The sequence below is a fragment of the Gymnoscopelus braueri genome (assembly GCF_963280865.1).
Source record: "Gymnoscopelus braueri genome assembly, chromosome: 2".
Classification (NCBI taxonomy): Eukaryota; Metazoa; Chordata; class Actinopteri; order Myctophiformes; family Myctophidae; genus Gymnoscopelus; species Gymnoscopelus braueri.
Window position 1 is genome coordinate 45,259,276 of NC_137604.1, and position 23,585 is coordinate 45,282,860.

Consider the following 23,585-nt stretch of genomic DNA (forward strand, 5'->3'; position numbering starts at 1 on the left):
ACAGCATCAAAAATAAATGTGTGTGTGTGTGTGTGTGTGTGTGTGTGTGTGTGTGTGTGTGTGTGTGTGTGTGTGTGTGTGTGTGTGTGTGTGTGTGTGTGTGTGTGTGAGTGTGCGTGTGCACGCACACTCACACGCAAGTGTGTGTGTGTGTGTGTGTGTGTGTGTGTGTAACTGCGTGCGTGCGTGTGTGTGTATGTGTGTTTGTGTGTGTGTGTGTATGGTTGCAGGCACTATAAAGGACTGTACATTGCCAGACACGACCTGGTCTCAAATAACATCAGAGAAGTACAGAAAAGGACAACAAAAATGTATAAACACAGTGCTGTAAAAACTGGACTGTTTTGATCATGGTACATATGTCAATACATTGAAGGATATGCCAAATACCCCAGTTATTGTGTTCATTAAGTAATTTAGAAAAACGGTTACAAAAATAGTAATAATAATGGGCTGCCCATTTGAACTTTATATGTACACTTGTTGGGAGGATTGCAAAAGATAATTGGCTAAATATTGTTTTTATCTCAGCTATTACAGGCATTTTGTCTTTCTGGAGAACACAATGTTTCATATTGAGTATTAAGAAATGTTCTCATGTTATTTTCTATAATTTAATTTAAGCCATAATGATGGCTTGTGTTTTTGGCAAGTTCACGCATCCAGTTTCATCTGGTTTTACCATATTTGTTCTTCTAATCAGTGTTGTGCTTATTGTGCAGATCCAAATAAAATGATTTAAATGCTTTGTGTGTGTGTGTGTGTGTGTGTGTGTGTGTGTGTGTGTGTGTGTGTGTGTGTGTGTGTGTGTGTGTGTGTGTGTGTGTGTGTGTGTGCGTGTGCGCGCGTGTGTGCGCGTGCGTACGTGGCGTGGGTGCATGTGTGTGTGTATTTGTGGTTGCGTGTGTCTATGTGTGCTCGAAGTCCTGTGTATGTGATTGTTTTGTTGTTACAGTATGTTCAGAGGGGTCTTTTATTTATTATTTAAGTGTAGGTGGTGATGAGATCGTGTCCTTCCGGTGGCCTCGTCCTGGCTCGGGCGTGAGCCTCACAGTACAGCTGACCCTCCACAAAGAAATAGCCTTGCTGTTTCAGGTTGACGTCACAGTCGGCACACACAAAGCACCCTGGGTGACGATATTTATCCCTCGCTTTCACCACTGTCCCCCTTTTTGGCACAAAGAGATGGAGAAACAGATAGAGGAACGGATACAGATTATTACTATTTTCCAAATAATGGCAAATGTGTTTCGTGCAAACATTAAGTAAGTTACAGTATAGCCTCAATGAGTTCAATTTAGATAATGGGAGATGATGCTGTCACAGGAGATGACATAACATGACATAACGCTCGTACAGCTTTGTGTACTTACACAATGCCATTGCCACATTTGTCACAGAGGGGCAGCTTCTGCAGGTTACCCGTGGGAGTAGTCGGCTTGGTTGTTGGGGCCCTCACTGTCTTTGTCACCATTGGCCGAGTACCTGCAGGGAACATCATGAGCTTTAGTTATTAAATGCAACAACACAAGCAAAAAAAAAGAGTTCAAGGGTCAGGATTATAAATAATAATAATGATAAATAGAGAGCTACAGTAAATACAAATATAAGAGCTACTACGCAGGAGCATTATGTGTTTTGTTTGTCAGTAATAGTATCCCATGATGATTGTTAAATTCATAGCTTACTTAGTGTTAGCATTTTGTAGCAATACTAATGGCAACAAATGGAATAGAATGCTGGTTAGCTGAGCCCCTTCATAGCACTGCTACAAAATGCTAACACGATTCTGGTGGCCATTCCTCAGAAGGCTTATACTGATTTCAAAACGGTTTTGAACAATTTTACAAGAACTATTGCGCAATATCAAAGCCAAATGTTAAAACCTGAATTATCCCTTTAATGTACAATGCACAAAAAGCTGTTTGGAGATGCTAATTGGAAATGTAACAATTTGTGAGAGAAGTGCTGACCATCACTCTCAACCAAGTCCTGCAGAGCTTTAAAGGAGCCAGACTGACGAGGCTCCAGGGCTTCCTCTCCTTCGTTTTTCTGGAGCATCCGATACACATCAGAGTCCTCAATGGAGCTCAAGGTCCTGGGACTGAAGGACATGACACACATACACACACACACACACACACACACACACACACACACACACACACACACACACACACACACACACACACACACACACACACACACACACACACACACACACACACACACACACACACACACACACACACACACACACACACACACACAATAAAATAAAGAATGTTGAGCATGCAAATCTATACTCGGGTGAACAGGTGCAGGACAAAAAATAAGAATAGAGTCTGCACACTGTTGTTGTTAGCTGACACTGTTTATTGCAGATTAACACTTCGATCCCCAAAGGATCTTCATCGGGATCATATGAGGTTCTTCATCAGCATCCGGATGAAGAAACTTTGGGGATTGAAATGTTGATCTGTCATCTGCAATAAACAGTGGGAGCTAACAACAGTGTGCAGACTTTTTTATACATTGCCTACCTACAGACATGTGTACACTACATTTACACATTTGCATCAGCATAAACAATTACAACCCCCACATTTTCTTGCCATTATTGCAATTTACAATTTAGGCATTTAGCCTCTTAATCCAGAGCAATTTACAGTAGTAAGCAAGGAAAACACGAGGTAATACATCAAATGCATAGGCATAGCGATCTAGGATCATAGGTAAACTGAGAATAGGCCTATATCATCAGTCTAAACCATATAACATAAAAAATGAATAATCTGTACATTGAAGCTATGCACACTATAGGATGTGAGGTCTACAACTGACGAGGTCTACAACTGATCTAATCTACACGCCAGGTCAGTTGTAATTTAGATAGCATGTTAGTCTACATAACATGCTATCTAAATTACATGGTAGGCTTTGCATAAGCCTGCAGGGTCGTCAAGGCTAAGGCAAGTGCTGCGGCAAGTGCTACGTGGGCCAGGGTGGAGTCTGAAGAGGTGAGTCTTCAGATTACGGCGGATGATTGGGAGTGAGTCTGCAGTTCTAACTGCACTGGGAAGTTCGTTCCACAGTTTAGGAGCCTGAAGGGAGAAGAATCTGGGACGTGTGCAGCGTTGTCCTGGATGTTTTAGGGAAGGTTCTGACAGCTTCCTTGTGTTAGCTGATCTGAATGAGCGGGAGGGGTTGTAGGGTTGGATCAGGATTTGAAGATATGGGGGTGCCATACCTTTGGTTGCCTATCATTATTCCAATAAACAAGCCCATCATCCATGATAACCTGTGACCAGCTCTCGGTTTGTGCTTCAACCTTTCAGACCGCCTGCCTGACAGAGTGGCTTAAGAACACTATGTCAAATTAAACATATTGCCTCCCTGGCCAAGACCACCCAAGAAGACACAGATATTTGGTCTGAACAATCGCGTTCAAGCATCAATGATGCAACAGCTTGGGCTTTACTGCCTTGCCCTGGGAGCCTGTACTGTACGTGGTTATAGGCCCGGATCACGTGAAAGCAGCCTGCTAGAGACTAAACAGATGCTAAGTGGAGCTCACAGCCTTAAATGGAAAATAGGGATGATATATGAGCACGGCAAGTGAAAGAGACACACTGGACAGTACACACTGAGGAGGAGGAGAGAGGATGTTGATGTTAGCTCTGGCATTCAACATGCAAAGTATAAAACACATCACGCAAAACTACACAGTAAAACTAGTGTTAATTTGAGGATTCTACTGTGTATGGGAAATATATTATAATACAATACATACAATAAATTATAATATACACATACAGACTCACACTGACACGTTGGTTCCGTTTTCGATTGTACCTATTGAGTCTATCAAAACTAACTGCTCAGACTTTGGCTGCATGTACCATCAGCTAATGATGTGACCCAAGCCCCGGAGCCTGGTTAAGCTATGAAAAGACGTTCCCCAGTGCTTTGATGATCCATATTCTGTGACACACACACACACACACACACACACACACACACACACACACACACACACACACACACACACACACACACACACACACACACACACACACACACACACACACACACACACACACACACATCTGTAACACAGTGAGATCCAGATGGCTCTGTGTACGTAGTGAACAGGTGGAACGAGAAAGTCCTAATGATTCCCAAGGCAGTTGTGGACAAACCCCTGCCCACACCTCTGTGATTGGTGGAGACACCCCTAACACTATAAATATTGGGGTGTGCTCTTTTTGGTTGACCCATCATTCTGCCTAATGCCTACAGTATGTGCAATTTCAAAAAAGGTTATAACCTCTTCCGTCCACCACGGCTTGCTCTGCCTAGTCTGCTTTATCACAGGTATATGTAATGCATATAGTGATTTAATAATCACACTATAATGCATTATAACAATGATTACAATACATTATAATATTATTATAATGTATTACAACTATTTGATCATTTTAATACACTATGATCCTTGCAAAAAAGTCTGTGTAAAATAATTATAGAATGCTTTATAATGTGTTATGATTATTGTTATAAAATACTACTTACTATGAGTATTTATGAATTCTTATAACTAATAATTATACAGTGTTATAAGCAGATTATAGTGCATTATAAGTACAGTATGCTTATAATGAATTAAAGACATGGGATGCATATCAAGTGTTACTGTAGTGGTAGTGTTAGTGCACAGTATACACTGTCACCTCGAGGGCTTGTCTTGGACCAGGCCGCGGATCTGTCCGTGCATGGCGTCCTGGATGTTGCCTGAGGAGTAGAGGCCTATGGGCGTGTTGTACGCAGTGCTGACAACCTGCCGCTTGTCATCGATGTTCGCCGCCGCAACGAATGGCTGGGCCTTGCGGTTGTGAGCTGTGCCAATAGGTCTGCACTCCTGACAGGAGGCAGAGAGAAGAGTATCAAGTTAGGCAATTAGCGAGGTGATAACTATAATTTATAAGGCCTTACTTTGATGTATGATAAATAGGGGATTATTTGAATTCTTGACATTTTCGGACAATATAATGACATGCTGAAAACACACACACACACACACACACACACACACACACACACACACACACACACACACACACACACACACACACACACACACACACACACACACACACACACACACACACACACACACACACACACACACACACACACACACACACAGGCCTACCTGCGGCTCTGCTTCCAGGTTGATTTTGAATGGGTGGGCTTTACCCTCTTCTGTGACTTGAGGTGACCACAGTTTGGCTTCATTCCTGGGAAAAGACAGACGGTGGTCAGATGCTCTGATGAAATATTTATGTCAAATTGCTGTGTGTGTCTGAGTGTTTGTGTGCAAGTTCTCCAGGTTATTTCTGTAGAATGATTCAAACTAACCACTACAAACCACTACAACAACTAAGTGAAGCGGGCTGTGACATGAAACGAAACATATTGCACATGGTTCTGGGTTTGTTTCCATGCACTATGACTGGGTTTCAGATAAGGTTCTGGATTTGTGTTCATATTCCTAATATGGGCCCTGGCCGCCCTGCTCAAGTGGTGATACTAACCTTTTTGGGAGTTCTGGGAACCCCGAAATCTTCATAACTCACACAAGCTCACACATTCTCTGCTATTTTAGCTTTTTTATTAGTCTCTTTTTTTATGACAAGTTCTTAACCTGTGGGTCGGGACCCCAACCATTGTCAGGGTGTGGGGTCCCCGGTACAAATATGATCATTTTGTGGGGGTCCCCGGTAAAAATATGATCATTTTGGGTGGTCGCGGCCTGAAAAGGTTGAGAACCACTGCAGTAGCCTACAGTACCACTGTTGTTTGGGTGGCTGACCTTTCAACAGTGAGACAGAGTTGGTTTGAGGATTCCTTGATCTTGTTCTGGGCATCACAGTGCATCATGTCTGTGGCTGACGCGCCCTCAATGGCTACGATGACATCGCCAGGACTCAGGTTGGCGTTGGAGGCCTTGCTGCCTGGAGTGATCTGACAAAGAGAACGAGAGAAGAAAGATGAGACTCATCTGTCCACATAATGGAGAATCACATTTGGCTTCACAGTGATAGATCTAAGTTGCAATAAAAAAATCGAATCATCAATATTACAGACACAGCTGTTTAGAATGGAAGAGGGCAAGGCCGAGATTGATTGTTTGAGTGATAGAATCAAAACAAAATAACGAGATAACGGGTGATAGTGCTGCTTAACAGTTCAGGGTTATTACAAGTCAGAGACCTTGTTCACTGAGGAGTAAGCAGGGTTGCATTGCTCATGGGGCGGCCTTGCACGCCGTGCAGGAACCTATTTGTGTCACGGTCCGCTCCTCGGGCCGTGGACGGTGACCTTATTATGTGGACCTTGAATGCCCTTATATGGTGTTGGACTCTTAAGGGCTGTTCTTTAGGCCTGTTTAGGCTGTTGTTTGCTCTGTTGCCTTTGCCTTGGTTTTCCGTACTCTTGTTTTGTAGTACTGTTTCCTGTCTGCCTTGTTTACTGTTTCCTGTCTTGTCTCACCTCCCTGTAATCATTGTAAACCTAGTCACCTGTGCTTGTTGCCTGTTAGCCTATCCTGTGTTGATTGTCTGTTGTGTTCACCTGCGTCCTGTTAATCCCCTGTCTATTTAAGTCCTGTGTTTGCTTCAGTTCGCTGTTGGTTCGTTGATTGTAGTCGTGTGAGTTTATGCTAGTCTTTATCTCCTGACTTATTGTTGCCTTGTGTTATATTCCCCTAGCTTTCCCAGTCTAGTTTTCCCTTTACTCCTGTATTGTCTATTTCATGTTCTAACTGATTACCCGGTGACTGACTTTGCCTGAATGCCTGTACCTGACGTTGATTGCTGCCTACTCCTTTTGTGACGGTGTTAATAAACACTTTAATTCGAGCTGCATTGCCTCTGCCTCTCCTCTCGCACTTGGGTCCTACACCTCCCTGCCTCGCACCGTGACAATTTGACCAGGAGCACGCGCAGGCACATGCATAGATTTAAAACAACTTTAAATTCACACCTCGACAAAGTTTACAAAGGCTCCACGTTCACACCAGGTGAATTAACATAGGAATGAGCCTAGATGCATATCAATAGAGCACCGAAGTCTGACGTCACTGCCAGTAGAGGGCCAGTAGAGGGCGCTGTTCCAGGGTTCGTGGCTTTATTTTTTGTGTTGAAATCCCCATTTGGGAATCTTAGATCACGTCATATAAGAACTGTGTTCCAAACATAAACACACCACCATGGCGTTTTTGTCAGGGGGGTGGCTCTGCATTGTTTATTATATTCATTCATATTTGATACAGCCTGTTTCTGGGGAAAATTTAATTAATTCTGCCTTAAAAGTCTTAAGAACTACTATTTCCGGGTCTGAAATCACTATCCCCACAGCAGCCGCGTTCATGGGAAATGTAGTCTTTGGGTTGTTTGACTCGTTTCTAGTGCTTATATTGTGTTACTCTTTGGGTAAATGTGTACATTTACACCTTCAGTCGATGCTTCATATCCATATGAGTAAAAACGCCAGGGTGGTGTGTTTATTTTTGGAACACAGTTCTTATATGAAGCGATCTAAGATTCCCCAATGAGGATATCAAATTATCAATACAAAAAGTAAAGCCATGAACCTGCGGAATGCGCCCTCTACTGGCAGTGACGTCAGGACTTCGGTGCTCTATTGTCCATTTTGTGACCTGTAGTGTAGGTGTTAAGCGACGTGCGCATCACGTTGTTAAAATAGAGTGCAACCACGTTCCAATTCAGCATTGCAACACTGGGTACTGGGAGTAAGTGGCATGGAAACAACCCCTCAGTTCTACAACTGTGTCCAGGCCAGAATCTGTTTATCTTTGGCAAGAGGTTATGATCAGACAGTGGTCGTGGTATCTGGGCACATAAGCACCCTCCACACTTCCAAACCTCTGGTCCAGTCTTTACTCTATATTTACATGTTAAGGAGAGAATTAGGTTAGGTTAGGTTAGGTTACAAATATTTTGTTTATATCAAACCTGCCCAATTAAACCATAATGAAATTATAATCTGTCAGCCTCCTGAGCAATGCTTTTCTAATTTGGTCCACTCCATTCTGTCCACTTTGTCCATATAATGGAGCCATTATTTCATCAAGAAGGCATGCGGGGAACTGCATCCATCTCCCTGCCATCGTTCTCTCTCTCTCTCTGTCTGTCTGTGTGACCTCTTGTGTTATCTCTCTCATTCTCTCCCTCATTTGTCTCACTCTGTGTCTCTGCCTCCGTCCCTTTTCTCTCCCCATCACTCTACGTAATCCCCTTTAGAGGGTACAGGACTGTATGAATAGTGTACAGATTGTAAAGCTTTGGTGCTCTCTGTTGGTCTGCTCCCCATCACTGACACCTCATCTCCTGGGTTGGTACCACTGTTTGGGCCCCTTTCTTGCTTATGTTCCCCTCTGGGATGGTAGAGTAGGGTTTTGCTTCGTATGCAAGGTACAGTATGTTTGATCTTTAAGTACATTTACATGCACAGTAAGTATATCGTCTTTGCCTGCTACAGGCCATTCTTTGGCTTTACCCATTGCCATCCAATAAATAGTCTGTTTAGCTGAAACTCAGTAGTGTCAGGGGTCATCAAAGTATGACCCAAATGCAAGGGAACAAAGCCAAAAACATGACATGGAAGACTCTGATTATTTCTCCAGTTATTCAACGCATAGATTAGCAGAAGAAGCAACAGGGACAGACAACAAACCCAGGCTATAGAAACAGACAATAAGTTAAGGGTTCAAGGAAACAGACAGGTATAAATACACTTGGAAACTAAGTAGACAAAGGTGAACTGAAGAACAATCAATACAGGGATTGGCTGGAACTGAACAGGACAAAGGTGAACTACATTTGCAAATTGGGTGAGACAAGACAGGCAGTAATTACAAGGGACGGCAGGAAACACAAAACTCACATCAGAATAATATACAGAAACACAGATCCTGACAGGAAGCGTTAGTAATATAATTTGTTTTAATGCACCGTTAGTAGATTTCAATCCTTGCACGTCTTTGTCCATGTAAACACTAGTGCTTAGATTTTTCCAGTGTCAGCTGGTTTGTTTACATACAGTAAGCAACAGTATGAAAGGTATTGGAGATGAAAGATAAAGTCTGTCTCCAACTAAGACTAGGCTACTGGAAAAGGAATATTTGCCAAACTGCCCTACCATTTTCCATCTGTATAGGCTTTGTGTTACTTCTCAAAAATGACAACAAATAAATCATTTTAAACCCAGGTTAATGGAGGACATTGTGTTATTTCAACCTATGTTGCTATATAAAACTAATCCGACTATCAACATTGTAGCCCGGAATAATGTGCTCATGTCAATGCGGCCTGTCCAACCTGACAGATACTTTAGGCACTGCACAGCGCAGGGCTTACATCCATTCCAGACGCTGCACTGTGCCAGATCCAGGAAGCATGCAGGAAGTATCACAGCTGACCTCCCTGGACCTCACTGTAACCAGCAACTATTCAATCATCTCCTATCAGGGGAGACGGCTCATGCAGCTCATGACCCAGCAGCCCTTAGAAGGAGTGCAGTTACGTAACATGTCTGTCATCCTTGCCCTAGGACTGTTATTGTCATCATTCACCTTGATATGATGCAGGGCCGGATACAGAAATTATTAATTGGGGGGGCATTAGGAAATGCTGGGGGGGCGGCTTCCTCGGCGCCGCGCTTCCTCGGCAGAAAAAAAATTGGCGTTTTTTTTGCGTTCTTTCCGGCTGTTTGTGTAATACTGCTTCCTATTGTTTAGGAGTAGTACTGCATGTGTGTGACTGTGTGTGTGGAAAATCAGGGCAGAGGATTATTTGAATTGTGCAATGATACATGATGGAATATGATTAAGGATTATTTTGATTATGGTAAGCTCACATTTCATATCATGACATAAATGTAACTTTCACAAGCCCCCGCACCCAAAAACAATTTGGGCATTGCCCCCCCTTGCCCATGCCTAGATCCGGCCCTGATATGATGATACATGTAAGTGTTTCTCCACGTCTCAGCCCTCTAATCAAAGGGTGCAAGCCCAGATGAGAGCCTGGATTGCATTTATATGCCAATATTCGTGCCAAACATATTGGTTGACCTTGTTACAATTGATATCTGATTATTTACTGTATACATCATCTTGCAGTTAATCTCTCAAGAACAGATTCTGCTCTGCACTTGAATCTGTCGGTAGCCGTGTTGACAACCCGTGCACATTGGCTACAAGTGGGCGTGCCATCAGATCAGGAAGCAGGCCGCGCTTTACCCAATCAAATGTAGTGGGTGGGATTTACGTGTGTGCCGTTCGTTCCCCACTAGAAACAAACCGAAACTCATTTAACAATAGCGTCCTCGAAGCCGACAAAACCACGGAAAGTTAGTAAAATTTTTAATTGCAAAACGATGTTCTTTGGGAGAAATGGTGTTAGTGTTCCGTGGAGAAATATTGTTAGTGGTAATGAAAAAGCACCACCGGAAGTGAAAGGCTGAAGGCAGACCAAAACCCCGGTTTCCCTGAGCACGGGTCGTCCGTTCAGCTCCGCCCAGAGACAAATGAATTACCCACAGTAATTAAAAACAGTGAAAAACAGCAGAGGGCGCTGTTTTTCCTTGTTATTTGGCAATGGGTTCCCAGATTGTCTTACAGTAGGTGGAATATTTCTGTCTTTCTTAAATTTGTATCAATTTAGTGCCTCTGGTTTGTATTGGCTCTTAACATCAAATATGAGAGTGTATGTGCTATATTATGTCTATGTCTCTCCCTACCACCTACTTTAATACATCATGTTCTCCATGATGTCAAGTGTAAGTTAGCTCTCCTTACAGCCATGTGTTGCCCTGACTGGTATGTTTGCATGTAAACTCAGCTCTTCCCTTGGGGACAAAGTAAACATAAGCTGCTTCCCACCAGCTGACGCCAGCTGACGGCATCATCAAGGAATATGGATGACGCAGGCAAGGAAGTGGTTGAATTTAACACGAAGGTCCCGGATAAACGGATATTCTGGATAGTCTGACTCACAGGAGAGAGAGATACCACTGAAGGGAGAGTGCTTCTATATTTCAAAAGCCAGACCCGACGTTACGAGACATACAACACTTTGACATGTCATGTGGATGGTCATATTGCTTTACACGGCAGAAGTGAGTGACACATTGTACTGTACCCCTGTTGCATTGAGGATTGAATTAGGTCATCTGCCTATAAATAAGTGGATGTGTGTGTGTGTGTGTGTGTGTGTGTGTGTGTGTGTGTGTGTGTGTGTGTGTGTGTGTGTGTGTGTGTGTGTGTGTGTGTGTGTGTGTGTGTGTGTGTGTGTGTGTGTGTGTGTGTGTGTGTGTGTGTGTGGTGTGTGTGGTGGGGGGGAAGGTCACACTGTGAAAGAGAGAGTGTTTTGTTTTAAAGTCCTGCAATTCTTGGACTAACAGTAAAACACTGTTTTAGTGCTATTGTGTCTGTTACCTATCTGTGTCTCATGTGCTTATTCTGGCTGATCTGAAACTATGGTTTCACTGAAAAATCTACTATGGTTTCACTGAAAAATCGACTATGCATTTACTGGAAAATCTACTATGGTTTGACAGAAACATCCACCATGGCTTCAGTGAGACATTCATTATAACTTCAGTGAAACATCCCTTAGTTTTCACTCAAGAGCTTTTATGCACAGAATAAAAACATGTTAATAAACAGCCACCAGAGCAGGACAGTGTCGAACCAAACAAGGCAGTGTATGAAGACACTGCAGCCAGGTGCTATGTGCTTATGTATGAAGGCTTGTAAGTCCAAGCCAACAACAGAATGTAAGCAAGAGGAATGTTATTAGCCAAATACAGTAGAGTCACGCAACGTGTGACTTTATGTATTATTGCATAGTTGTCCCTTATTTGGCATTCCTGCTTACCACCATATTCTAACCTTTCTTTCTCGCTCCCCCATCTTTCACCCCGTCCCTGATTTAACGCCCTCATGTGTCCCCACCCCGCACCCACCCCACACCCCCCCTCTCATCCACTCCAGCCTTCTCTCATCTCTGTTCTCATAATAGGCTGCTTCAGAGTCCTCTAACACAACAACAGGTGTAGGTTTGTGGCAGTTTGGAGATCAGACCACCAAACAGCTGGTTTCTTTCTGATGCCATTCCTAAATATAGACACGCAGACAGAGAGAGAGATATCTCTTATCTGATCGACGTGCAGCGTAATTGTAATCCCATGAGAGAGAACACTGATTCAAAACACCATGATGTGTGGTAACACACAGACCCACACTATTTCCATGTTCCCCTCTTATTGAATCAATTTAATTGTTCTAGTTAATTGTTATACAGCATGCATGCGCTCATATTATTCCCTGTGATTTCCACCATTGGATGTTAGCAGTGGTGTATTTTCACACACGCAACACACACACACAAACACAAGCGCGTGCGCAGCCGCACACACACGCACGCACACAGATTTACAACATGGCATCAGCGATTACTCATAATTACTCAATAAACGTCAACTAACTAAATAGATTTTTTATTATCATGTATAATCAGTAGAATGATGATGTTAACTCTTGATTGACCATTGTGTCAAATAATGTTCAGTATGTAACCTTGCATTCAATCTTAATTTTGCTCAGCAAAAATGCTTAACAATGAACTTCCAAACTCCCTGAGATTTCAGTACTGTTGGATTGCATTTACATTAATTTTGTCCCCATTTTTATGTTTTTTCCTAAATGAATGCCCTATTTTATATTTCATCGGATGACAGGGTCATGCAAAAGCAGCAAAAATAGCCAATCTACAAGTACACAAAATGTCACGATGCAACATGTTGTAAGCTTGTAGACCTGCGATTTCTTTTTCTATTTTTTTTTACCTTCGAAACCTTTCGCCTACAATGACATGCCCAAAATAGGGATGCAAAGTTGAAAGTTGTTAAGTCTGTCTGTGGGATTTATAACTATTTAACCAATGACCAAGTATTAAGAAGAGCTTGTGACTAAACTAACTACATTGGATCCACTGGACACAGATTCTTTTTTCTTTCTCATTTCCTGAAAAGTAACCGTTTTGATCATACTAGATTGCCGCCCGACAGCGACGATGTGTAAAGTAGCCTGGTATTCCCCTACCATGCCTACCCACTGCTGAGCTCTAGGCAGATTAATGACATGAAGTACCTATGAGAGCATCTCTGAACAACTGCACAGTTACAATAGACAGGAGACAAAGAACTCCTAGCTGAACTCATTCACTCTTAATCCATTTATCTGTGTTGACTCAGCTGCAGCGGGTGGATACTATAGCAACTAAGTACATTTACTCAAGTGCTGTGCCTAAGTACAACTTTGAAGTACTGTAATAGAGTATTTTTATGTTTATGTGTGAGTGTTATACAACACTCACACAGCACACTCCATACATCCATACACTGCAGACTTGACTGATTACTGACTTGCTCACACCTCATACCAGTTTATGTTTGGATTATTGTCATTCTTTATTTAATTTAGATCAATGAATATAACTTTAAACGTTTGACTTGTGTGTGGACTCCCTGGTTTTGACATGTGTTCCCTAGTACATGACAGTATTGCAGCCATTACTTAAGTAACACATAATCAGAGTAATGTCTTCCACCACTGCTGCAGCTGCCATCATGAATGTTGCATGAAGGGGCACCCTGGTGGTTCACCTGTTAAGAGTGCATACCATATAAATAAGGCTAAAATCCCATGTATTTTCAGGTTCAAGTGACAGTGTTCTTTGCTCAAAACGTTTCAAACTTGACTGTGTGAACAGAATGCTGCTGTGTGGCACCTCCTGTACCTCCCAAAAGTCCTCACACGTGTCTGAATGAGTCAGAGTGTGCACAAATGGCTTTAATGTGTGCCTGTATGCGCCGAATGTCAGTGTGTAAGCTGCTATTTCTATCTAAGCCTCATGCATTTACTGTCACACAGGTGCAAGCCCTGCAACCCCCCTCCTCGCCCCCCCACCCCCACACACTCAGGCACAGTCTTCCCAGAAAGCATAGACCCACACTCCCCCATCCAGTCCACCCAGTCCCTAATAGTTCCCTATCCATAGATTGAATGAGTTAGTAGAGAGCCTAGACAAATATCATACGTAAACTGACGCTGGTCTTATTAGGGAGTAGACAGGAGAACACAGATGTTAAACAGGGGAAATGAGGAAGGTTCATCATGTCATCCCAGTTATTCTTAATGCACACACACACACACACACACACACACACACACACACACACACACACACACACACACACACACACACACACACACACACACACACACACACACACACACACACACACACACACACACACACACACACACACACACACACACACACACACACACACACACACACTCACCCGAGAAATGGCCAGTGGCTGGTTGAAGTCCTTGCCTCCAACGAGCCGGAAGCCCCATGGGGCCGGCCCGTCCAGAACTACATTAAATGGCATGTCTATGTCTACCCCCTCCTAGCCTAAAAGACAGTCCTGTTCCACTGATGCCACACACTAAGTCTAAGTGTGTGTGTCCCTGCACTCTGCGGGGAGTACAGTTTTAAAAAAGCAAGAGAATGAGTCAGTTAAGGAGAGTTTAAACCAGCTGAGGCATTAAAAGGGGGTGGAAACTCTGTGAACCCCGCCCCCCCCCCCCCCCCCCCGCCCCCCTACCCCTCCAAGAGAGTGAGGTCACTGGAGAGAGTGTGGAAGCCCAGCAGCACTCTGGTTCTCGGTCCATCTAATCCTGCTGTTCCTGTCAGTTCTGTTCTTTTCTTGCATTCCTCATCACGGGGTCCCTCCGTATGCTGTTGTTCGTCAAGTTAATTTTAGCTTTTTGGCTTTTTTTGGCCTCTAAGTTTGGCTGTGGAGAGCGGACCTCCATTTGATTTTGTGCCAGGGATTCCCATACAAGAGTGTTTTTTTTAAGATTTTTGAATATCCTAAGTATAAAATAGGGTTAAAGTGGTTAAACTGATTGTGATGCTATTGTAACAGATTTTGCTGGGGACCCCCTTAAACCGCTTCAAGGACCGCTGGGGGTCACCCACATATCTACGACGGTTGTGGTATTGCTTTATTCAGGTTCACTTGTTGTGACTACCTGTGTGGGGAGTGTGTGGGGAGTTCCAAGCATGGAGGGAACGTGAGCCACGCCAGGCCCTCTGTCATCTCTCATCATCCCTGGGCAGCTCTAGAGCCAGGCTGGCCTCCTCTCTCTCTCGCTCTGGTGCTCCAGTCCTTATTTGGTCTGGAGGCGCAGCTCCGTGTGCTGAGGCCGCTGCAGGTCCCACAGGCACATTCCAGCCTCCATTGATCTGGATGGGACCCAAGGCTCTCTCTTTAACTCTGTTAACCTTCTCTCTTCCTCTCTCCTTTCTCCTATATCCTCACTGTTTAGAAGATGTGAACTTGAGCCGTGATGATAATCCGGTGACCCACGCCCCCTCCTCTCTTTCTGTTTTAAGCCAGTACATCCTCCCTCTCTCTCTCTCTCTCTCTCTCTCTCTCTCTCTCTCTCTCTCTCTCTCTCTCTCTCTCTCTCTCTCTCTCTCTCTCTCTCTCTCTCTCTCTCTGTCTGTCTGTCTGTCTGAAACAAAATGTACCTCTCTTTGGTTGTCTTTTCTGTACTTAATTTCTCTCAACATCTTCTTAAAGAAACAGCTAGCAGCATCACACGTTGGCCCGGCTGATTCCCTTCGTTTCCACTATTAGGCTATTGCTACAACATTTCAGTGCATCCAGTGCAGTTTTAAAAAGGGTCGTCAACCAAAAACGGTTCCTTTAAATGGTTAAAATGTGTCAAATGGTCAGCATGTTTCTGCAACAAAAACTGTAAACACACAGTAACAGGAAAGTGTGTTAATTAATCTCAACCTGCAGGCTATTCTTCTAAACAGTGAGAGTAGCCTACTTTATGTTTCCATTGTGTAGATGGAGGAGAATGCCATTTAAAGTGAGAATTTACTGACTTAAGCCATATAAAAGACATAATAAGAAAACTCATATAGGCTACTTTAAGCGTGTGTCCCTCGCAAACTGCTAACCTCTGTTTCCTACCATTACCATGGTGCCTGGTCTTATACAAATAAGGAAGTCTGTGATGAAGTACCGATCTGCTGATCTGCTGACATTCATAGTACACTGAGTGCTTGGAGCACAAAGGGCGTATGTGACATTTTGTGGCAAAACTTAGTTTTATATATCATTTTAATGGTCTCTATGAGCTCTATCAGATGGTAAAGGTATATGTTTTTTTTTAAACAAAGGCATGGTCAGTATCATGTCAGTATCATGTCAGTATCATGTCAGTATCATGGTCAGTATCATGTCAGTATCATGTCAGTATCATGGTCAGAATCATGTCAGAATCATGGTCAGTATCATGTCAGTATCATGGTCAGTATCATGTCAGTATCATGGTCAGTATCATGGTCAGTATCATGTCAGTATCATGTCAGTATCGTGTCAGTATCATGGTCAGTATCATGTCAGTATCATGGTCAGTATCATGTTCAGTATCATGTCAGTATCATGTCAGTATCATGGTCAGTATCATGTCAGTATCCTGTCAGTATCATGGTCATTATCATGTCAGTATCATGGTCAGTATCATGGTCATTATCATGGTCATTATCATGTCAGTATCATGGTCATTATCATGGTCAGTATCATGGTCATTATCATGTCAGTATCATGGTCAGTATCATGTCAGTATCATGGTCAGTATCATGTCAGTATCATGTCAGTATCATGGTCAGTATCATGTCAGTATCATGGTCAGTATCATGGTCAGTATTATGTCAGTATCATGGTCAGTATCATGTCAGTATCAGTCTATATGATGATGAGAATGTTGAGAAAACTTCACACATTCATCTTTATATATATATCATAATGTAATTAATAAGCATTAATACATAATTTAACTACCAAAAACTTGACGATGTAATGCGTTTAAAAATAACCCGTATAACTATTTTTATTTTTCAAAAAAATGGGAAAATATACCAACTAACATGTGAACTTTATTAGCAATACAGCCCCATAAAATCACCCAACCAGAGCTAGGAGATTATAGAAATACTTCTGAGTGCACAAAACACAGCAGGGACACCTGTTGTTTCAAATACATACAAACATAACATGGGACAAGTGTTTTCTCAACCATGCCAGTGTTCCCTGTCCAAATATGTCCCCAAAAAAGTATCAAATTCATACTACAAGACCCTACATTTTCGAGTCAGTACAGCTCATTATCTTCTGAACACATTTCCAAACACTTTCTTGGGTAACGCTGAATGTATTTTCAAAGTTTGCATAAATTATGTATTAATATCATTATTTTTTGCAGTAGAGGAAAGGTCTGTAAAAGCATGGCTGTCAAACAAGAATTGGACGTAAAACAGTAGTCACCAAAGTAGAGTAGAGAGCACGGCGACTGTACTCGGCTAACGTTTAAAACATGATGACATCACAGAGATGAGCAGAACAAATGCCTACATGCTCAGCTAGTGTTCTGATGGTCAGTGGTGGACAAAGTACTAAACCCCCCGTACTTGAGTCAAAGTATAGATACTCCTGGTCAAATATTACTCAACTACAAGTGAAAGTTTGCTGTACTTAAAAGTACAGTCCTCAAGTACATGTGCTTAGTTGATGTCCACCACTGGTTCTGATGATCAGTGACACCGATGCAGACCCCAAAGAAACGAATGAAGACGGAAGGATGTAAAGAAAGAGAGGAACCCAAACATGATGGAGGGTGAGAAACAAGATTACTTTATAAAGTGATGGAGGTCGGACATTTTTACAACTCTCTCATACAAAAGGCTTACAAAAGCACGCGCACACACACACACGCACATGCACGCGCACACGCACACACACACACACACTGCTCTCAGCTGACAAAAACACTAGAGACATACTCACAGACAAAAACACCACACACACAAAACACTAAATGGTAAATAGCGCATTTACCATTTAGCCCTTCTCCAAAGAGCTTCACAATGTGCATTACATTCACACACCAATGGCAGAGGCAACCATGCAAGGCACCAACATGCTCATCGCGAGCAGTTTACTCTCAGCGGTCTTGCACAAGGACGCTCCAGCACAAAAAACAGGAGAAGCCGGGGATCGATTCGGGGAACCTTCCGATTCCAGGATGGCCACTCTACCTCCTGAGCCTGTGCCTCCACACACACAGACACAGACACACAAAAAAACATAAAAAACAACTGACACACAGTGCTCTCACACAGACACACACATGACAGGAACCCTATTGACACACACAGTGCTCTCACACAGAGGGGAACAGTTAATGAGGGGGTGGTGGAGGAAAGGAAACAAAGCGATTGACAAAAAAAACAAATTTAAAATATTAAGGTGCTTTAACGATTGCTTTGCTGTCAGTGTCCATCCAACGTGAGACAAATAAAAGGCAATTAAAAACTAATACATAAATCATATTCATTGAACATGACATGCTGATCTTTAAATCTGTTTGTACAGTATGTATGTCTCCAAAGGTTATAGCAAACACATGAGCCTCAGTGACACAACCCAACAGGACGCCATCACAAAACTTGTGGGGGAAAAAAAACAAAAAACAACTCCATTAACATAACTGTATTGACAATAATGGTTCAATGAAATGCTATTCATTCCATGTCCCCTTTAAATAAACTCAAAAATAAAACAGGTCCGGATACAGTCTTTTGTAATATTCAACACCCAATCTGTATAAGGAAAACTTCATGGAAAATCAAAATAATACAGCTTCCACAAAGCGTGTTTTCACTTGCCACGGCTGAATAATGTTCAAAGTACACTTCACCTTAAGCCACTTCAGTGAGAGGATAAAAAGAAATACCCAGAGTGAGTATACGCGTGAACTTCCATCCCTTCTACGGCTCGCCTCTTCTTCTTCTGGACGGACTAAATGTCTCATTATAATCATACTAACGTCAAGCAGCACTCGTCCACTAATAAATATTATGACAGAAAAACACAGTATTTTTTTTCCCACATACATGTTTTTAACATGATCAAAATCTCTCCTGAAACACCGAGGTCACACGGCATCCACCACCAGCTTTCGGTTTGCTGCTGTCGAGACGGAAACCTTGCATGTCCAAAACCAATAGGGTTATCTTTCAAGGAATGGAAAAAAATAACCATGTGTTCCAAAGGAGCCAATGTAGGTATTATTTAATCTCAAGCTTGTGTTAATACTTTTTATTGGTTCATTGGCATCCTTACTTCGGGCATGTCATTTTTAAAGTAGTGAAAATAGCAGATCTACAAGCTCACAATGTGTCACATTATGAGCTTGTATAGATTGGCTATTTTCACTACATTTGTGTGACACTTAAATACCATGAAGTATAAACTAGGGAATTAACTTAAAAGATAAAAAAATATGGAGATGCAAGGCTTCTGCCCGACAGCAACGAGTTGTAACATCTGGAGTGAAACAATGAAGAACTCATAGATAAAGTCAAAGGCGTTTGTCATCAAAAGTCCATCAGTTATGGTGAGAAGAGAAATAATACAAAACAGGATGGTCAAAATGTAGCTTTTCCCCCTCCAAAACTGTATCCTAAAGATCAAATTAACTTGCAAGATTAGAAAAAAGTCTTGCCTTGCAATCTTTGATAGGCCATGAATACTATCTCTCCCATGTATTATTATCCCCAATATCCAGCCATGATAGCTCAGCCAACATGTAACACACTGTAAGTGTGCTGCATTGAATGTGCAAAGGCTCATTTGTAATTCCTTGAACAACCTTGTTGACACGTGTCACTGTATATAATAATGATGATGTATTGCCAAAAGGCTCATGTGTAACACAGTGTAACATTGGCTTGAGAGTCATGTACAGTAACAATGCTTTCACCTGACATACTGCACTGTCGCAACATGTTTGCATGGCTACAATGTCCTCATCATCACCAAGTAGTTCTTAAAGGTGCAGTAAGCGATATTTCTTTGTTAAAATAAGTGTTAAGTTGCTCTATATTCTGATAGCAACCATTGCTACAGAGTGTTTGTCCAGTAACAGGGGTCTCCCGGTTTCCCCTCCCCTTCTCTGCAGCTCTAGGATACATGATAAACAAGTGAAATTGGAAGTGATGACCCAAAGAAGTGTCCACACAAAATTGAAACTGTAACGCTATCAAATTTAAGTTGAGAAATGGGCACTCTCTCCCAATTGGCTGGAATTGGCATGGCAACCCACCTGAAAATGAATTTTCTGTTTATTAATGAGTTGGAGAGACTTGGAGACCCCTGTCACACTCTATATACGTGATTACTATCTGAAGATAGAGCTTTAACTCTTGAACAAACAACTAAAAGATATCACTTACTCTACCTTTACTGTATGAAATTGCCAGTACATTAAATACATGCATTACATTACATTATCATCTGATCACACCCCAAAGGCCCATTTATACTCTCTTTACGTATCAGATTAAATACACCCATTTCAAACGATGTAGTCAATCATTACTCGCAAGCATCCATGCGTACTTTACGCATTTATTTAAATTACAATCGATTAAATCGAGTACTTTGATTAACTATTGCCCCCCTAAAACACTTTAACAAGAGGGGAGGTCAGAGTCAAACCATTTCTGACAACAATCATGGTGAAGGACGGTTGAGGATGTTGTAATAATGTACCTGTATTAAGAAAAAGATGTTCAATAATAACTGTTAGTCGCTGTGCCTGGGCGATGTAACATCGTGTTTAAAAGTTCTCAGCATATCGAACAACCTCTCCTCAAAAAGCTCTGCCATTTTTTTTATAGTCTTCATCAAGTCCTACTTGAACTAGATTTAGTTCAAGGAAGTCTGCCCCAACAATTTCCGATGATATTGCTCCGTTTTGTCCAGAAAACGTCTCAATCCGTATACGTACAGTACATCACTTTGAGTATAAATGGGCCCTAATATGAATGCTGTCCTTTCCAGTGAAATTAGTTTCATTTTGGATGACAAAATCCATTATCGCTGCATCAATTCATTGCAGACATGTTGTGTTGCAATACACGTGGGCCTTAACCCTCTTAGGCATTGATAATGCAGGGGTAAATGCATGAGTAATGCACAAGTAAACACAGCAATACACTTTGTGCTGGGTTTCTGAAGTTTTCATCATTAAAAGCATTTAAAGTGTGAATTCAAAGCCAACCACAATTTCGGTTTCATCCCTATGAGTCTGAGCCGTATAGCTGGTAAAAATGTAAACACACTTGTGATCCTGGATTTAGAATACTCTCAGTGAAAGAAATACTAGTTTTGGGGGATACCTCAAACATCAAACATGTGTTAAACATGCGTGACACTGGACAAACGAGAATTGTGGCAATCTAATAACAGTACAGCAGAGAACAAGCAAAACCCCAACGGAACAAAGCTGCAATTATTGCCGTAAGCTGGAAACTGTATTTAGATTAAAAAGAAATGCATCCTGAAACAAAGTGAAAATTAAAAAAAGAAAAATAACGTCGCCATCTTCATTTTGAGGCCTTCCTTTAGTATCAAGAGGGTCAAAGGTCACTGGCGCACAGGAGTACAAAGCCCTAGTTGCTCCATGATAGAAAATAAAAAGGAATTATATAATTAGTGGAATAAGTCCTCCGTAAAGATGGCTAGTTACAGCTAGGTGTTCTCTCTTTATGTGTGAAGCTGGCAAGCTACACACACTCAATCACTCACTCGCTCACACGCTCACTCACTCACACACACACACACACACACACACGCTCACACACTCACTCACGCACACACACACACACACGCGCACACACACACACACACACACACAAACACACGCACACGCACACGCACACGCACACGCACGCGCACGCGCACGCACACGCACACGCACACGCACACGCACACACACACACACTTTTATGTGCGAGGGGTCTTGGCTGTGACACGTCTTGATGTGGTGTCAGGGTTGTGTTGGGGTGGGGGTGGGGGGTGACTGGGTGGAGGATTGGGGCGATGGTTGGAGTTGGCCTCAATCACTATAGCTGCTTCACGTAGTTCCCTGGGAAGGTTCCAAACAGCTTGCTCCGTCGAGAGGTCCCTACAGTAGTCACACAGAGACAGACAGAGGGCTGTTAGTGTGGTGTACAGTAAATGCTTTACTACGGTCTATAACAGTGGTTCTCAAACGTTGTCATTGTGAAGGACCCCCAAATGAATAGTATTTGGCTGAAAATGTTTTCTTTTTGCATCGATGTGACGCGTTGCGAGCTTGTAGATTGGCTATTTGCAAATAGCCAATGTATAAAGTTAAAGTTGTTCAACTGATTTTGATGCTGCATTAACTAATTTAGCTGTGGACCCCTGGAACCCCCTCAAGGGCCCCTGGGGGTCCCCAGACCCCACTTTGAGAACCAGTGGTCTACTCTACAGAGTCAAATCTTGAGTGTTCATTTAAATTATGGATTTTGCCTAAATGATGGATTTTGACGTATGTATAGTAGGTATAGTTTAACCGTGTAGTAAAAAAGCATGTTAAAAGAAGAAGCATGACAAGAACCTACAGTACCAACATACTTTACCACTGAGTTTTGAAACTTTGCATTTATACTGGCCTGGGTTTGATCAACCTAAAATAAACTAATTAGTACATAATTATCTTTCATCTTTCATCTCCATTACACTGCAGCCAGTGCATACCAAGATAAATAAACAATCTAATCTAAGCAGAGTTACATAATTCTTATTAACTAAGTTTGGATTTCCTTTTGGTTACATAACATTTGTTACATAACATCAAATGAAAAGCACATAGAGTGCTGTGTGGGTGTCGGAGGCACTGCTTTAACATGGTTCAGGTCCTATCTGTCTAACAGATCGTTCTCTGTAGCCCTAGGTGACTCCACATCATCCTCTGCACCTCTCCCATGTGGAGTCCCGCAGGGCTCAATTCTTGGCCCCATCCTTTTCTCCCTGTACCTCCTCCCTCTGGGTTTGATTTTTAAAAAGCATGGCATTCCCTACCATTTCTATGCAGATGACTCGCAGATCTATATGCCCCTGAAAAAAAATTACACCACCTCCCTGAACTCACTGATGGACTGTCTGAAGGACATAAAAGCATGGATGGCCCTGAATTTCCTTAACTTTAATGAAAGTAAAACAGAGGTCATGGTGTTCAGACCCAGCACCGCCTGCGACACCTCCTCTCTGGATCTGGGCCCCCTGCAGCCTTTTCTAAAACCAGTGGTCACTAACCTTGGTGTCAAATTGGACAGTGATTTTAAGTTTGACAAACAGATAAACTCTGTTGTTAAATCCAGCTTTTATCAGCTGAGGCTCTTAGCCAAAGTCAAGTCTGCTGTAACCCTCTCTGATTTTATCCATGCTTTTATCTCAACCCGACTCGACTACTGTAATGCACTTTATGTTGGCATTAGCCAAGCCTGCTTGTCACGACTACAGTTAGT

General features: G+C 42.3%; 2 protein-coding genes across 2 annotated transcripts in view; both read right to left on the reverse strand.

Annotated features, from left to right (window-relative positions):
• Positions 1-295: 295 nt before the first annotated feature.
• Positions 296-14,606, reverse strand: LOC308099737 (PDZ and LIM domain protein 3-like). The gene is made up of 7 exons (XM_080448485.1): positions 14,461-14,606; positions 5,879-6,030; positions 5,219-5,303; positions 4,737-4,924; positions 1,974-2,104; positions 1,374-1,485; positions 296-1,168 (listed from the first exon to the last, which is right to left on the reverse strand). The coding sequence occupies exons 1-7, from the start codon at positions 14,551-14,553 to the stop codon at positions 985-987; spliced, it is 945 nt and encodes a 314-aa protein (XP_080304611.1). The 5' UTR covers positions 14,554-14,606; the 3' UTR covers positions 296-984.
• A 2,527-nt stretch (positions 14,607-17,133) lies between these two features.
• Positions 17,134-23,585, reverse strand: part of LOC308095812 (sorbin and SH3 domain-containing protein 2-like) — a 57,795-nt gene continuing 51,343 nt past the window's right edge. Inside the window, 1 exon segment of the mRNA XM_080442900.1 lies at positions 17,134-22,216. Coding sequence (XP_080299026.1) covers positions 22,155-22,216 — 62 coding nt within the window. The 3' untranslated portion in view covers positions 17,134-22,154.

Bases quoted from the DNA above. Each gene is read 5' to 3' on its own strand.
- LOC308099737 (XM_080448485.1), bottom strand. From the start codon at position 14,553: ATGCCATTTAATGTAGTTCTGGACGGGCCGGCCCCATGGGGCTTCCGG. The intron at 2,105-4,736 runs GTGACAGTGTAT...CATGTCCTTCAG, and splicing joins GTCCAAGACAAGCCCTCGAG to TCCCAGGACCTTGAGCTCCA. The intron at 1,486-1,973 runs GTCAGCACTTCT...TGTTCCCTGCAG, and splicing joins GGACTTGGTTGAGAGTGATG to GTACTCGGCCAATGGTGACA.